General features: G+C 41.7%; 1 protein-coding gene across 1 annotated transcript in view; it reads right to left on the reverse strand.

Annotated features, from left to right (window-relative positions):
* The window catches only part of myo1f (myosin IF), a 173,686-nt gene that overhangs the window by 52,445 nt on the left and 103,833 nt on the right, over nt 1-17,408 (reverse strand). Inside the window, exons 9-14 of the mRNA XM_041205394.1 lie at nt 15,395-15,527; nt 12,839-13,035; nt 9,338-9,418; nt 7,338-7,424; nt 4,799-4,885; nt 2,806-2,973 (exon numbers count right to left, since the gene is read on the reverse strand). Coding sequence (XP_041061328.1) covers nt 2,806-2,973; nt 4,799-4,885; nt 7,338-7,424; nt 9,338-9,418; nt 12,839-13,035; nt 15,395-15,527 — 753 coding nt within the window. The remainder of the gene's footprint in view (nt 1-2,805; nt 2,974-4,798; nt 4,886-7,337; nt 7,425-9,337; nt 9,419-12,838; nt 13,036-15,394; nt 15,528-17,408) is intronic.

Below are 17,408 nucleotides of genomic sequence, written 5' to 3' on the forward strand. Positions count from 1 at the left end.
TGTCCCCACCAATCACAACAGCCCCACAGCCATTTAACACTCGGGGACCTCAACCCTCACTTATGGTAGTCCCGCTTCAGTGAGCAGCCAGCCAATCAGATTGACTAGCAGCTCTCTAGTCCCAGCAGGGGTAGTGGCAGCAGTGGCCAGGACTGGGACTACAGGCAGTGCCCAGATCTAAGCCCAAAAGTCCAGGACCAGATAACTGCAGGGACTGCCATGGCAGGAGGGGAGGTGAGGCTGGGGTGGGGGCGGGGGGGGATATGGGGGGTGGTGGAGGTCGGTGTGGAGGGTATTGGAAGGAGGTGGAGAGTGGTGGTCATGATGGAGAAGCCAAGGGGTAAGGGAGCACCCACTGAGGCCGGGGGGTGGGGGCAGACATTGGGGGAGGGTGCCTGGTTGGCCCCAAAAAGTGGTTTCCCCCTCATTTTTGCCTGAGGCTCAAGCAGGGTGACCTGCCTGCCATCCCCTGCCCCTGAACTTCCACCAACCTTCAAATTGAAGCTGGGAAGTAAATGGCCAATGGCTACTTAAGAGCCTCAATTGGGGCAAAGGTGGATAGGCTGGCCCAGGTCTCATCTGCCCTGCTTAAACTTACGAAAAAGTTGGGGATGGGTGGGAGGGCAGCGGGAAGGCCATCGGGAGAACTTTATGGGTCCCCCACTTGCAAACCCGCCAGCAGGGGACCATGAAATTCTGTCCAGCGAGTAGGGATAATTTGCAGGTACCCTAACTGGCAGGATGTGACTATTGGTTTCTTACTTAGATCTGTGTTGGTGTCTAAACTGTTCATGATTTATCAATAATTTAGATGACAGAGTACAGAAACACATATCTAAGTTTGCCAATTACATAAACATAGGTGGCATTGTAACATGGAAGCAAAAAATAACAGAGCCACATAACAAATTAATTAAATGTGCAAAACTGTGGTGAATGGATTTTAAATAGGTAAGTGTAAGGTCATCAACTTTCAACCTAAAATATGGATTAGAGCATTTTCCAAATGGTGAAAAATGAGAAGCAGTGGAAGTTTAAAGAGGCTACGGGATTCAGGTACATAGATCATTAGGATGTCATGGGCAGGTACAAAAAATAATCAAAAAGAGTAATGGGCTGCTAGCCTTTATGTAGAGGAACTAGAATACCATTGGGAGAAATCATGCTACTGTTAGTTAGACCAAACCTGAAGTACTTTGTACAGTTCTGGGCACCAAACCTTAGGAAAGATATATTGGCTTTGAAGGGACTGCAGGGAACTTATTGGAGTAATGCCTGAACTCCAAGGATTTAATTATGAGGAAGGATTACACAAATTAGGATTGTATTCCCTGGAATTCAGGAGGGTAAGGGATGATTTGATTGAAGTTCAAGGCATTAAGGGGAGCTGATAGTGTGGATGAAGAGAAACCATTTTCACTGTTTGTGGAATCGAAGACTGGGGGACTGGGGGACATAGCCTAAAAATCAGAGACTGTCCTTTCAGGGATGAAGTTCGGAACGCTTCTACACACAAATGGTGGTAGAAATTCAGAACCCCCTTCCTCAAACTGCTGGGTCAATGGTAAATTTTAAATCTGAGATTGATGGATTTTCTGTTAACCAGAAGTATTACAGGATATGGCACAATGGCAGGTATGTGGACTTAGGTCACAGATCGGCCATGAGTTCATTGAGGGGCTAAATGACCTACTCCTGCTCCTATGGTCCTATCAACCAGTTGAAATCTCTATGTTCCTAACTCTTCAGCCTGCTTTCCAATGATCTTGCTTTTAGCTATTTTGTTCTCTGGTCATTCCCACAAAAGACATTTCATTAAAGCTGTTGGCTTATGTTACTTGGTTTTTGGTTTATCAATACTGTTGAATTGAGTTTGATCTGCTAGCAAACAAATGGACCCTTTTCTGCTGCAGGATCTGAATTTCTGGCTACTCACTAGCTGGTACTGACTTGAGGGTCAAGGAACGGGACTTCTGCTGCTGGAGCGATGGCCACTAAAAATCCTGAACCCAAAGTTGTTGATCCGGATGCGTTACTCATTGAGTCAAAGCCAATTTGTTTTTGTTTTGCCAATGTTTTGTTTACCAATTTGTATTGTTTTATCTCATCAAACTATCACCAGTACATTGCTTTTGGCTAACCTGTATCTATTACTTCTTTTGCCTAGGCTTCCCATGGAATGCTTCTCCTTTTCACCTGACTCCAACTTTTTGAAGGTAGTTCTACAGACCCTTTAAAGCCAGCTGCTACCTCACTGAAGTGAGCATTCTTCATTTGTGAGCCTTTGCAGCCTATGTCATGCTGGAGGCAACGTAACTCTGTTTGATCCTATTCTCTCTCAATTTCCACACATTCCTTTCTGAGTGTGGCAGCATTAGGGGCAACATTAGAGGCTGATTGAGAGGTTTAACTTAGCAGAGACCAGAGGTCAAAAAGTCCTATTCAATATTTCTCAATGTGACATTACCTGCGTGTATTGTCTAAAGCATTAGAAGAGCTCCTTTTTGATTTGGTTTTAGATCTTCTACTTGTTTGTCTTGGGTTTCATGACATTTACTTATCTTTATAGCTACTTTGTTGTTTCTTTTGTTCATCTTTTACACAGAGCTTCCTTTTAGCTGTAAACTGGAGGAATAAACTGTAAGCCAAGGTCCACAAGGGTTGCTTTCCTCTGCTGCTATGAAGTGACAAAGGGAGCTGGCAAGTGGATGCAACTGGAACCCCAGACACACATATTGCTTGAATGTCTATACAGCAATGATGTTTGTCTTGTAGCAATATTGAACTATACAGGATGATACATACCTTTCCAGCGTAGTGATGTATTATAAATCCTTGGTTCCAGCTGTTAAAATGGTCATGACATCCTACTGCAGCCTGGAGTTTCTGTAACAGGGTTGAATCTGCCCCTTCTCCTGTGGCATGCATAGTGGCACAGACATCATCCAGGACACTCATAATTCCAGGTGGATTCTGAGAACATGGACACACAGGAACAGACTCAATACATTTAAACTGTGCACATTGAGGACAAGAAAGGAGTTCACTTTGGAAACCTCACCTAAAATAGTGCAACATAAAGCTTTTACAATAATGGACATCAGGGAATGAATTACAAAATAGTGATGTAGTCCAAAGTAAACTACACAATCCAAAAGTTTAACCAAATGTTAATGCCACTCAAATCCTAAAACTGAATAATGTCCTTGGAATCTCTTAATGCTGTCCTTTTTGTTTGAAAATGCACACTTTTATTGCAATCAAGTTAATCTCATTCTTTTGAGCACTTTTTAAAGTAGCTTAAGCTAACAAGTGCAGCATGATGCCCATTGAAAGGCAAACAGCACTGCTTCAAGTTTCATTCAGAAACAATGGCCCCAAAATCCACAGGGCATTGATACCGTTGGTTATGCCAGTATCATGCACATGTTCCCTGTTCCCTCCAGCACTATGCCAGCTCCTGAATGAGCCAGGGAACTGGGCACTCCTGGCGCACCTTCCCTCTGGCTCACAAAAAGATATTTGGTTTTTGAGGAGAATGGAAGACAACTCTTAAAAGGCATGCTGGAAAATTCTGGAAATAGAAAAGACCGAGCAATCTGGACTTGGTTTCAACTGGAAAAAAAATTGGGGGAAAGTGTAAGATGGGCTTTCAATTCACGATCACCTGATTTGCACTCTGTCCAAAATGAATTCCTACCCAAAGCAGTCTTACAATCACTTTACCAGCAATGCAATCTACTCCATTAAACATATATATAAAAATGTCCATCTTTTATTGATAAACAGGTATGAAATGTGATTTGTAGTGGATTTCACTTATGAATTGCACTTTAATACTCCATATTAGGAGATTAAATAAATAAAAAATAATGAATAAAATTTCTATTTGGACCGTCAAGGCTAATTGTGTGAGAGCACAGTGATATTCCTGGCTACGCTTGTAACACACAAAATGGGCAGAATTTTACTGTCGGCAAATGGGGGCGGGGCATGCCCTGCGACACGTAAAATGACGTGGAATGACGTCAGGCGGAACTTCCGATGTCACCCCGCTTCATTTAAATTTTCAGGAAGGCGGGGGGCGTAGCAAAACAGCTGTGCGCCCGCCGACCTGTCAATGGCCAATTGAGGCCATTGACAGATCAATTAAAGTAATTAGTGGACCTGCCTGTTCAACCTTAAGGTCGGTGGAGAGGCCAGGAGCCCCGGCGGGAATTGGAAAAAACATGAAACCTCATCCACAGGCGGGATGAGGTTTCATGTAGGGTTTTAAAAATTTTAATAAAGTTTTGTTGGAAATTATGAACATGTTCCAACTCATGTGACATTGTCATATGAGGGGACATGTAAGAATTTTTTTTTTCTGTTTTTAATATTTTTGCACAAAGAGCCGATCTCCCTGAGGCAGCACTTAGCCTCAGGAAGATGAGTGCGCTCTTTCGTGCGCATGCGCGAAAGAGCACACTCTTAATTTTGGGATTTCCCCCCGCCTGCACAGGGGGCGCATAGCGCTTCCCTGTGGATGTCACGCTGGGTGGGCCTTAATTGGCCTGCCATGTAAAGTGGCGCTGCGCCTCCGATCGGGGGCACCAATTGGAAGTGTGCCTGTACGCGCCCGCTCATCAGCTTCCCCCCTCCAACGGGGGGAAAATTCAGCCCAATGGGTAGTAAATGTTTGATAATGAATTATAAGGTTCAAGTCTGCAAATCTGAAAACATTTCGATTACAAGATATTCAATAAATGACAGAGGTTTTGCTTAGTTCCTCAATAAAATTGATGGAAGAATCACTTACAACTTTGTTTTCTATAAGATCGCAGACAATTTTGTTGTTGAAATATTCAATGGGGGTCCATTTAATCCCCTCTTGTACATACTCTTCCTGTTGGGAGCAGAGACAAATGTTGTGAAGAGTGCTATTCATTTAAGTAGGTCATTGTCTCATTATAAAGTTGTATGATACCTCTCTAGAACATAGACTTATTTTGTTTAACTTCAAACCACTTTCTTAATATACTCAAATAAAATGTTACTGAGATCCCATAAACCTAACATCAGTTTGGGATGATTCCCTGAATCCTCAAGATTTGCACCCAGTGTAATTTTGTCATACCATTGCAAGATTCCACCATAGTACACCAGTGCAATATGGTCATCTCCATCCCACCAAGATTTATAACAACAGCTTGCATTTATAGCGCCTTTAATGTAGTAAAATGTATAAAGGGATTTCACCAGCAGCATTTACTCTTCTGCTTTAGGGTGGCTTCATAGAAAGCAAGTCCCAAAATAAAACTGAACTCTTGTTATTTCTTCATGGTTTAGCAATGGAAAAAATTATGAACGTCACAATCTACAAACTGCAGATCAGACCTAAAGATATGCATAAAAGAAACTGACCTAGAAATGGGCATGAAGTTTTTTGATAACCATCTATATCAGAATGTGAAAAATGTTCCTTGACCTCTCATAAGTGTAAAGTATCAGCCTCAATTTTCTGATAAGAATGCTAATTACAAACTAATAGTAAAAAATTTTACACTTGCACTTGAAGTGTGATCTTTAGAGTTACCTAATTATCAGAATAATGCAAAGCTCAAGCTGCTATAACAGGTTTGTATGACTGTAAATATTTTGATTTTTCTTTCTTGGATCCAAAGTGAATGACCTCACACCCTCCCACATTGTCTCCATTGGCAGGTTCTTAATTTGTATCATGAAGTGGGACGGCAGGAAAACTGGCCTCAGAGAGTGGCGTACCTAGAAGTGGTGGGTAGCAAATTAAGCTCCTTAAAGGGCCGATGAAGGGCATTGGGAGATGCCAAGTGTAATTTTTCATTTGTCAGTGGAGTGCCCCGCAAACGGTGCTGAATCCCAGCCAATGCATTGAGGTGGCCTCCCAGTGGCAGACCAGGGGCCAGCACTCCAAATAACTTTGTAACTCTTCTCCCACTCCCCATGGCTGGGTTTGTAGCTGTGGAGGGATTCCACCTCTAAACTAATGTTACAGCAATTGTGGCTGGTATAATTTCACCTTTGCTACTAGCTCCCAAGAGGGTGCTTCCATCTTGAGGTGTCCTCTTCTCCCTTACATCAGCAGTTCCCACCTCTTAATTGGATGCCGAGCATGCACCCTGGCCACTGATTGGCTAGCTGTTCAAAAATTGCATTGGGCCTCAGGCCCGGAAATGGCCCTGACATTGTCCAAAACAGAAATCCTGCCCTATTTGTCATAGTGTTTTGTTCAGCTTCATTTCCAAATGCAGGTGCAGCCTGACCTGTTAGGTCTTCCTTCTTTAGGCCTCCTTTCTCCTTTCAAAGCACGTAAGATAGGAAAATTTCCTTTGGGAAGCTTATTGGCACCAGTAATGGTGCTGAGGGAAAAAAATAAAGCAAATAGGACAAGGATAATAAGGACCCATGTACCAGTTAAAGAAAAACACACAAGAGCTAATGGATATGCTCCTTAAATGAACATTCACAACTGATTCCTTAGTTAATCCTTAATGGATACTCATTCATCATCGGGATCATTGACAAAGAAAAGTATTGGAAAATGGCACGCAGGACATTCATTGCCTCATTTTAATGTAGCTCCTGTCCAACTTGGATAGGTGCTTCCTGCCTCCCTTCCCGCCCTCTCCTCCCTCTTCATTCACATCCCATGGAAATGTGTGACTTGGCTGACTCAATTAGAAAATACAATTTTTTGGGACTAAGAAGCTAAGGAAGCTCAGTTAGTATTCCCAAGTTAAACTAATACTAACCGATGGACTGGTATTGTTTCTTATTTTTGTAGTAGTTTGGTCTGTTACATATAGGGTTAATGTGGGACTGAGTAAAATACCACCCACATGGTAATGTAAGAAGGCGCATGACCCCGAGGCAGGGTCAGTCTAGAGATGGATAGAGATAGGTTAAAAACCTAGAATGCAGTCAGCTCCATACCTGTAACCACTACTGTAAAATGTACAAAGCTATGAGCTGTTAATAAAGTCTTGCAGTTAATGTATTCAAGACTACGAAGTCTATTTCATGGCGTCCGAAGCAGGATTCTTCAATTTTAAATGCACTAACTCTCTTACCTGAAACCAAAGCAGAATTACCTGGAAAAACTCAGCAGGTCTGGCAGCATCGGCGAAGAAGAAAAGAGTTGACGTTTCGAGTCCTCATGACCCTTCAACAGAACTGTTCTGTTGAAGGGTCATGAGGACTCGAAACGTCAACTCTTTTCTTCTCCGCCGATGCTGCCAGACCTGCTGAGTTTTTCCAGGTAATTCTGTTTTTGTTTTCGATTTCCAGCATCCGCAGTTTTTTGTTTTTAACTCTCTTACCTGCTCAGCTTTGAGAGTTAACTCAATGAAAATCTGCTGAAGCTTCTCATTTACAAAATTAATGCAGAACTGTTCAAACCCATTTTTCTGTGAGGGAGAAGGAAAGCATAAATCAGTATAAGAATGATATCATCTTGATTTTGAGTCAAATGGAAACAACTTGTTGCTATTATGAAACCACCTAGAAATGAGGGGTGGAATTTAATCCAGGTGACTGGGGTCTCGCCTGCTGGCTGGAGAGCAGGTGACAGTCCTGCTTCACTTCCTTTCGGGGTAGCCCACCATTTTAAGTGGTAGTCAGGCACTTAAGTGGCCAGCGGCGGGCCTTCCTTAGGATCAAGGACCATGGGAATTGAAATCTTGTCCCTCTAGAGCTACTGACCAATCAGAGGCTGGCAGCTCCTCATTGCTGTCAGCGCCAATGGGGGAGCAGTGGCATCTGCTAGCAATGCAAACACTAGAGGCCCAGGATCAACGAGGGACACCGGGCCACAGGTGAATCAGGATGGGATGGGGCTCACGGGCTAGTGAGATGGCAGGGCATTCGGAAGAAAGGGAAGTGGGTGGATTTCAGCAGGCCCCCTCTCCCTATACAGGGTCTCTGAGTGCCGGACAATGAGGGATCCACCCACTGGAAGCCCGCAAGCAATCCAGACAGGCTGGAAATAGTATTGGGCAGGCTGGAGTTGTTACAGGTCTAATGAAAGAAAATGCAAATATTTAAATCCAATAATGCATCATTTCTAAGTATGAGTACATGTTACCATTCTGTTTGCATGGCTTCTTTAAGGAAATGGCTTGAAATTCTAAGGAGAAACTATCCTTAAAGTTTGAGAATTTTCTAACCTTGAACAATTTATTTTCATAATTACACTTATAAGCAGAATTCTGATAATGGTTTGGCCTCTATAAATTAATCCCTGCATTATGAATATACTCTGCCATCTCACTTGAGAGCAGACACGATGAGCATCTTACATTTTCTGCACTAAGAATTTTTTCTGTGATTGGAATGCACTGTTAGATAAAGGACACAGCAATAAGTTCATAAAATAGCAGATTCTTCACAGAAATTGTCACTAAAGTATTTACATTAGAAGAAGTTGTTGGAAAAACATTGAGCTGTAACCTGAACCAAGATGTTGTTGATGGGGCAAACTGTTCTAAACTCAGCAATGTGAGGCTGAGGCGATTTTAACTCTCAGGCCTCATCATCAATGGCCCATCAGTGGAACTGACAGTGAGCAGCTTGTTGATGGCTGGAAGAGGCATGTCAGAGAGCAGGAACTCACCACTGGACACAGAAGGAGCAGGCACTAGAATTCGTTAATGGGCTGGGAGGGATTTCAAGAGAGCCTTGTGGTTTGGGGAGGGGGGTAGCCCAGGGTTGGGGAGGACTAACATTTCCTTTTGGGGCCTGACCGTTCCTGCTAGTTTGGCCTGACAGGAAAGCAGCAACAACTTTGCTGTGCAAGTCTCTGGTTATGGTATCAATCAGGAGTTGATAATGTAATTGGAACTCAACCTGTAAATCTAAAGAAGGGTTCCACTGGTTTCTGATGAGTTCCTTTCTTGCCTGCTTAGGAGAGTAGGATAAAGAAGGAATTGCAGGAAGACTGACTCTCAGACCTTGGTGGCCAAGTCCCTTGAGTGATTTTAACTGCTCACCTATCCATTTTCTGCTGGGTGAGCAGGATTAAAGTTGGTCCTCCAATTTAAATCACATTGCTGCTCACATGCTGCAAAGCATTGATGCCACCTGCTATGTTTGGATAAATTTGATGCTGGATTTTAACCCTGGGTGCACAGTGGTTGTTGCTGCTTCACAGGATTATTCATTTAAGGTTCAGTTCTAGAGCAAGATAAACTTGAATTCTGTCTTACTATAAAGGTCTGAAATTACTTATCAAATTTCATTCACGTTTGCATTACACTTTGAAATTGAACCAAGTTACTTAGTTTAATTTTAAATTTGAGAGAAGTTGATTTTTATACATTACCTGAAAAATCTCAAAGCCATAAATATCCAGCACTCCTACACTGTATTCCTCATAAGGCTTCTGCATAGCCTTGTTAACAGCCTGAGTAGAAGAAATGAAATAAGAGTGTAACAAATAAGGATGTTTTAAGGTCATGAAATAAAGAATTAAAATTAGATATTTTAATAGAACGTGTAGAACTGCGTTTGCAGTTTGGAAAACCCATGCATTGCTTTGTCTTTTTTAACACTGGCAAGCAATTCTTTCAATTAAATCAATATTGTTACTAAAATCATATAGCCACAGAGAAACTTTCCATAGTATCTTGTCATATTTTGTACCATCTTTCAGACATTGCATTGTATACCACCAGAAGGCTAATGAAGTCTAGAAATTTAAATTTTGGGCACAAAATTAGCATATTTTAGACATTGGGGTGGGGGAAGAAATTTTGGGCAGAACCAGAGGTGGATTTACAATGAAACACACTGTACCATGGTATGGAACCCCCAAACAACAGGCGGGTCTCAAAATGAATGAGTTTCAAAACATTCAAACTGGGTGCATGAATGATGCTGCATTTGCAAAGTTGAAAAGGGAAGTGCCGAGTAAATGAGTTATTTTTGGGACCAAGTCTCCTCTGTGGCATGAATGACAGGCATCCGGAGTGGTCTCAGCAACACCTCTACCTCTGAACAGCTACAAAAACATTCCCGAAGAAATCACCTTTCAGATGCACTTGCTTTACTGATAAATGATCATTTTGCAAAGAGGGTCTGTCTCGGTTTCTGTCAAACCTTCAAAAAAGTAAATAGTAAAACTCCGCTATTTCACCAGGAAAGCAATGCTTATGAAAGCAAGTTTGAAGGGGGATTGAAATGTTCAGAAATGATATTAACCGATAGCTATGAATTGCTCCTTTTCCAACCAGGTTGCCGCAGCAATTATATTTCCCCCTTTGTTTTGATAAATCCCTCTCCTCCCACACACACTCTCTCTGATACAAAGCAATCCACTTGCTAACAGGCCTATAGCACACTGCTAGGGGCACACAGTGAGCCATCTCGCTTTACCCAATGATAGTGAAGTCCGTCTGCTTCCCTCAGCCCATGATTGCCAATGCAAGTAGGGAGCTCACTCGCTGGCTGTTTGAATGAATAGCCAGGGCCACAGGCTAAAGGTGGCTGTGGTGCTAACTATCTGGCCTCTGGATTGGATGGTTGTGAGTTTGTGTCTCACTCCTGTCCAGACAGACACTTCAGGGAAGTGTTAACCTGTCAGAGATGCCACCTTTGGATGTAAAAGATCCCATGAGGCCACTTTGAAGAAGAGCAGGTGAGTTACCCTTGATGTCCTGGCCAACATTTATCCTTCAATCAACAATCACACAAAACAGATTCTGGTCTTCATCACATTGTATGTGGGAGTTTATTGGGTGCAAACTGGCCGTGAAGTTTCCCACTTCAAAAATACTTCATTGAATTTCAACAAGGCAATTATTCATGTTTTTACAAGTGAAGAAGCACTGATCAATCTGTGCATTTCTTGGCTTCCCCTTTCAGGACCCAGGTCGTGGGGTAGGGGTGGGGGTGGGGAAAGGGGTGGAGGAGGGGTTGGTGTTGGGGTGGGGGAGCACTGGGCCCCACTAACTGTAAATCTGCCACTGGGCAGAACCATGCAATTTCTAGTAGATTTCCATCTCTTTCTGGCCTGGTTGCTAAATTCCAGAGAGGGAGGAAGGTGGGTGCATTTTTTCATCCACTCAGCCCTTTATTGATACATCACATTTGGAAGCAGAGTTGACAGGGTGCCAAGTTCCCTGGGGAATCCCACCTGTTCCACCAGGCGTATGGTCAATGGTGCGTCCACATCTGTGATTCAGCTGCATTGGCCATACAATGACCATAAATGGGCCTTAAATTGTCATATTGGGAATTGGCTGCTATTAGGGGAAGAACATCCAATTGGTGGATGAGGTTAAGACAGCAATTGAGATCTGCCCCTACATCAGGCAGACCAATTCAACTCCATCATGGGAATGGCAAGCTGCTGATCTGAAATCCCAGTGTACCTAGGGGTAGATGCTCTAGAAGCATCACAAACAGTGCTAATGCCTGAATCTATTATACAATTGATTGAAGATTCAGGGCCAGGGCAGATGGGCAGGTGGAAGTCTTGTGGCAAAGCAGGTGATCCGTGAATTCCTAGCCTGGCTTCTTTCCAGTAGATATTTAAGAAAAACAATTGCTTAGGAGACACAGTCTGTTATGTGGATGGAATCAGAAAGATACAAAGGGACATATACAGACTAGTTGAGTGGGAAATACTGTGACAGATGGAATTCAATGCAGGAAAGTGTGAGGTCATCCACTTTGGATATGAGAAAGACAAATTGGGCCATCTTTTGAATGATAAAAATCAAAGAGCTGTGAAACAGGAAAAGGATCTTGCTGTCTGTGTACACAGATCACAAAAGGCTATTGTACAGGCACAGCAAGTCATTAGAAAATCTAATGCTCTGTTGGCCTTTGTCTTCAGGGGCTTGGAATTCAAAAGCAAGGAAGTGACGCTTCCATTGTACAGAACTTTGGAGGACAGCATGCAGTTTTGGAGGCTGAACATCTAGAAAGACTTTGGAAGGAGTACAGCACAGATATCCGAGAATTTTCCAGGGCTTATGGAGTTTAATTACAAGGACTGGCTGCGTAAACTTGGTTTGCATTCCCTCAGGTGTAGAAAATTGAGGGGTGATGTAATCAAAGCATTTAAAACAATTTCAAATAGGGCACAAGAAGAGAAAGTAGTTCCTGTCATGGTGGATTCCAGAATAAGGGGATGCAATTTTAAAATGAGACCTAGATCATTTGGGAATCTTATCAGGGGGCACGTTTTCATTCAAATGGTGGCGGAAAATTTGAAGCTATGATTTCTCGGTCAATTGAAATTTTCAAGACTGAGATTGACCAATTTTTGTTAGGTAAGGCTAACAAAGAATATGGAACATATATGAGTAAATGGAGCTGAGGTACAGATCAGCCATAATCCAAGTGAATGGGGGAACAGCCTCAAGGGACTGAAGGGCACATTCAGGTTCCTATATTCCTATTGCTTCTGGCTACAACCAGTATCCATTATTTCTGTATAATGTAAATAGGTTGCCTTTAATAATCTAATAGAGTTTCAGTTCCAAACTATGTGAAAAATAATATTATTGCTTAACCGATGTGATAATGATTTTATTTTCTAAGTAAAATATTGGAAGGGAAAAGTATCGTCTTTGTGCAATAGCAGCTTTTAAACTGTATTTCTAATGTCTTGTAAACACAGGTATATGATTCGTGCTGTGATTAAGTAACCCAAGTCTGAAACATCAGTGTGTTGGCTGGTTACGATGTCTTGGAACAGGCTTCTATCCTGTTGAAGACTACTCGATTTGTCCCTTTCCCCATTCCAATCTATATAAGATGGACTTGGTCAGAGCTGCTCACATTCAAATTAATTTGACATTTGAGAAATACTTACATCTACTAAATAATCAAATAATCGTGCATAGAGTGCTTTTGCTAGTGCGTCTCGGGTGTATCCTGCCTGCTGTACATTTAAGGTCATATTGATAGATTCTGTCTTGCCTCCCCATTTGCTATCCATTTTTCGGCTGGTCACTTTTTCTCTCAACTTCATTTGATCAATTCCCAGCAAGAACGCAGGAAAGGCCAAGTCTTTAAGAAAAACAAAGAAAGTAAGTCAATTATTCATGGTGTGGCCCTTGTTTCTGCACTAGCAACAAACTAGTCATTAACATTTAAAAAAAGCACTATTGAGCGGCTGTATTAGCAATGGCAATTATTCCTGGTGGATAAGGCTGGGATAACATTGCTGGTCTGGTGTTTAAACTATGACATTTACAAAATTCCTCCATGAAGCAGGTACACCAAACTGATTCTAGCTAAGGAGATTCTTTATGCTACTGATAAATTTTGGACTATTTCTCTTCTGTCCCCAATTCCCAGACTAGTCTCCAGCAATTATTTATTGTGTTTTCATTAGGCAACAATAAACAACAGTTTCTCTGGTTCATCTGATAATGATAAAGTGCAACTGACCCAGTCAAAGGTAAGCACAAATGAGGGAGACAATTTGTCCAACTAGCTCTCTCTTACATAGAAAACCATGGCTTTCCATCACAGCATTACTTCTTGAATTACTCCAGAGTTTATCAGGGCTTCTATGTGAGTCAATATAGCAATATCAAAAAAGGCAGCACTTGCAGCAAGTTTATGTGTAGACATCTTATTGTTTATCTCAATTCAGTAGAAGGTGAAAGCAGTTCACAGTCCCATACAATGCTATTTAATATTGGGGTAGATTTCCATCTTCATTGCATGGGCCCCAATCTGGCAGAGCAGATGACCTGCCTGCTAAAGACTCAACTTAATTATCATTTCAGTTATATAAATGGAGTGAAAATTAGCTGGATTCATTAACAAGCATGCCACCCACTCCTCTTGGGAGGTGAAAATAAAAATCTACTTCATTGTGTAAATACAATTTGAATAGCTGCACCCCTTCCTAGCATTGTGCAGCACAAGTGCTTACAAAATGGCAGAGAAAGTTGATGATTCACTATTTTCTTAAACCTCTGCAGTTGGTGTGGTGATCCTGTTCCTGCAAGGGTGTTAAGTACGGAATTCCAGATGAAGGAATGCTGAGCTGCATAAGTCCAAGGCATGATGCTATGACTTGGAGAGAAGCTCGGAGTTGAAAATGTCTCCATGATCTTCCTGCTCTTGTGAACGCAAGCTTGAAGATTTGCATCATTGCTCCCTGCAGATAGTACATATTGCACAGTGTGCCAGTATAGGAGGACGTAGATTTTGAGTACCAGTAGGGCGCTGATCAAATGAACTGCCTTGCCCTGGATACAGTGGAGCTTTCTGAGTATTGAGACAGCTGCATCCATCCAGGAGAATGGTGAGTATTTCACTAGATTCTTGACTTAAGCCTTGCAAGTAACAGAAAGATTGTGAGTGGTTGGGAGGTGGGCCACTCATCACAGAGTGCCGAGTATCTGCCCAGTTAAGCTCATTACTAATGGTGACTTTCATGAAATTGACAGTGGTGAATTTGGTGATGATGATGGCATTGAAGGTTAGCAGACATGGTTGAACTTTTTTGTCCTGGAAATGGTCATTGCCTGGCACCGATGCCTGCTAAAGACTCCACTTAATCATAATTTCAGTTATATAAATGGAGTGAAAATTAGCTGGATTCATTAACAAGCATGTTACTTACCCCTCTTGGGAGGTGAAAATAAAAATCTACTTCATTGTGTAAATACAATTTGAATAGCTGCACCCCTTCCTAGCATTGTGCAGCACAAGTGCTTACAAAATGGCAGAGAAAGTTGATGATTCACTGTTTTCTTAAACCTCTGCAGTTGGTGTGGTGATCCTGTTCCTACAACGGTGTACATTTTAACAGTTGGGATGATGTCAGGACCCACAGTCTTCGCCATGTCCAGTGGCTTTGTAATTTCACATGGAATGACCTGAGTCAACTGAATGTGGACGAAAATGGAGATATGAAGAGATGGAAGCATCCCCTTGGCATTTTCAGCTGAAGATGCTTGTAGTCATTTCAGCCTTATCTTTGGTACTTAGTTGCCAGGCTTTGTTGGAGTCAAGGATTGTGTTGTTCGTGGAGCCCTCTGCCTTCCTCATTAGTTGCTTGTTTACCACTACCATTCTTGACTAGATATGGTAGAGATACATAAAATTAAAATGTAACTAAATAAAACTGTTTGGTTATGTCACAGTAGAAATGCTTAAAGGAAACCTGCATTTTACACGTTTCACATCTGCTTGCAGTTTTTTGTCTTACATTGTTCACCTTGTTTCAATATGAATTTTCTGTATCCAAACAAGTACTCCTGAAACAAAATTTAGTTTCTTTTATTCACAAAATACAAATGGCTAATTGGACCATATGCTTATTTAATACTAATATATTCCTCCAAATGTAAGAGAGACTGATCATCACTCCACTTCCAAAATGTGTCTCAAAATAAATATTACTCACGAGCCTCATTTTCCACTTCTGCATAATTCCCTACTTCAACAAAATTTATGTTTCCAAGATGCAGAATTCCAGCAATAATTTGAAGTACCGTCATCTGAATTTCTGCTGATATACCTATGACTTGCATGGCATTCTAAGGCAGAGAAAGAACCTAGTTAGTAGATAGTAAATAAAATTAAAGCTCAGATGAAATCTATTTGACAGTTAAAAACATCTGGTTAGTTTGGTGTTACTTTCTTTAAATGTGCAAATGAATGAATATTACAAACCGATCACTTGCATTTTCATTGTTAATTAATGAGCTTGCAAAGAAGCTGAGAACAATGGTTGGGCCATTTCATAACCCCATGATCCCAATCCTGTCACATCCTCCCACTTCCACAGTATTTTCATATTTGTGAGACATGGGCAGTCTGCGACCTCCCAAGGCAATTCCGAGGAAGCACCGAAGGCATGTGAGTGGCTGAGGCAAGATGGGTAAAAAGGCCTGCCTGGGTTAGCTGGGTCATTGGCACAGGCCTCCACATGTTTGTTAGGCCACCTACATTTCACCTTATATCAATAGAAGTAGTTTGAACAGGTGGCCAGATATTTGTTTTGCCAGATGAATATTTGGCTGAGATCTAAGAATGGCTAATGGACTCAGCTCAGCAGTGGTATGTTTACACAGTTTGAAGGGGAATGCTAGCTTTCCTTTATTGGTAGCTTTATGATGTTGTAATAGGTTATTTTTTTTTCTTTGATATGGTTTTTAAATGCCTGTTTATTGGGTCACTATTTACAGGCGTTAAGGGGATTCAAGCTTTATTCATTGAATGACTCTGGTTGATTGACATTTTAATGAGGTTGTAAGATTGGACAGTTTTTTTCAAAGGAGATTTTCAAAGCCTCTTTGCTTATTGTGCCAATTTCAAGGGCATTTCAAAGACTTGCCAGAATTGCCAATGGCCCATTGGTTTTGTACATAGTAGATATTGGTACAGTGGGTATGGAGGATGCATGGGAGGGGCATAGTGGTAATGGAAGGGGTATGGAAGGGGCATGGGGTATTGTAAGGAGTATGGATGGGGCATAGAGGGTGGAGGTGGAATAGGGACATTGGCAAGACCTTTTAAACTTACCTGTAAAAAGACTCCCTACTCCACAGCAGGCTTTCTCTCTGAACTGACTTACCTGGCAGGGTCCCACAGCCTTCAGGAACCCACCTGCCTCGGGAAAATACCATGGATGGAGACACTTGAATTTCCAGCAGGGATTTAAATTACAAACTCAAAGTCATCTTACATGTGTGTTGGGTCATGACCCGCCACGATTTCTGATCCAGGATAAACAACAGGCAGCGGAATGGCTGGGCGGCTTTGAAATTGCCGCCCACTCACCTCACATTTTGGCCTCAGCATTGGGAGGGAAAAGTCTGGCCCAATGTCTCAACTGAGCTTATTAAACCATGAGGTTAGCTAATGGATTGAGAATGGGAATGAAATATTGTTTGGAGAAAGATTGACGATATAGGTTTCTGACACATTTTTCCTTTTAAGAAAGGGCCTAAGTTAATTTTAGGCAAGATTATCTCCTGGAGTATATCCGATAAAAAAATTGTTGGCACTATTGAATAGATTTTAAAAGGCACCAATCTGTCAGCATCAAGAAAACACCCAATATTCTCAAATCCATCTGAACATTGGAATTCTGTGATGCTCCACTCCCAGTGTGAAGTCTAGTTTAAAGGATAGAAAGTTAAGCATGAAAATTAGTGTTCCAATATCATGGCACTCCTGATTTACTGAATATTATCCTATAGAGCTGTGATTAAAAGTAGCCTAAATTAGGCACGGGGTGACTGAGCATTTGGACAAATATAAAATATTAAGAGAATGTCTGCGTGAATTTGTAAAGGGTAAGTCATGTCTAATGAAGCTAGTTGATTTTTTTGAGGTAACAAACATGGTAGATAAAGGAGTGTCGATGTTTGTTATTTATGGAAACCTGCAGAAAGCACTTGACTAGGTTCCAC

Source organism: Carcharodon carcharias, chromosome 14, assembly GCF_017639515.1.
Source record: "Carcharodon carcharias isolate sCarCar2 chromosome 14, sCarCar2.pri, whole genome shotgun sequence".
NCBI classification, from domain to species: domain Eukaryota; kingdom Metazoa; phylum Chordata; class Chondrichthyes; order Lamniformes; family Lamnidae; genus Carcharodon; species Carcharodon carcharias.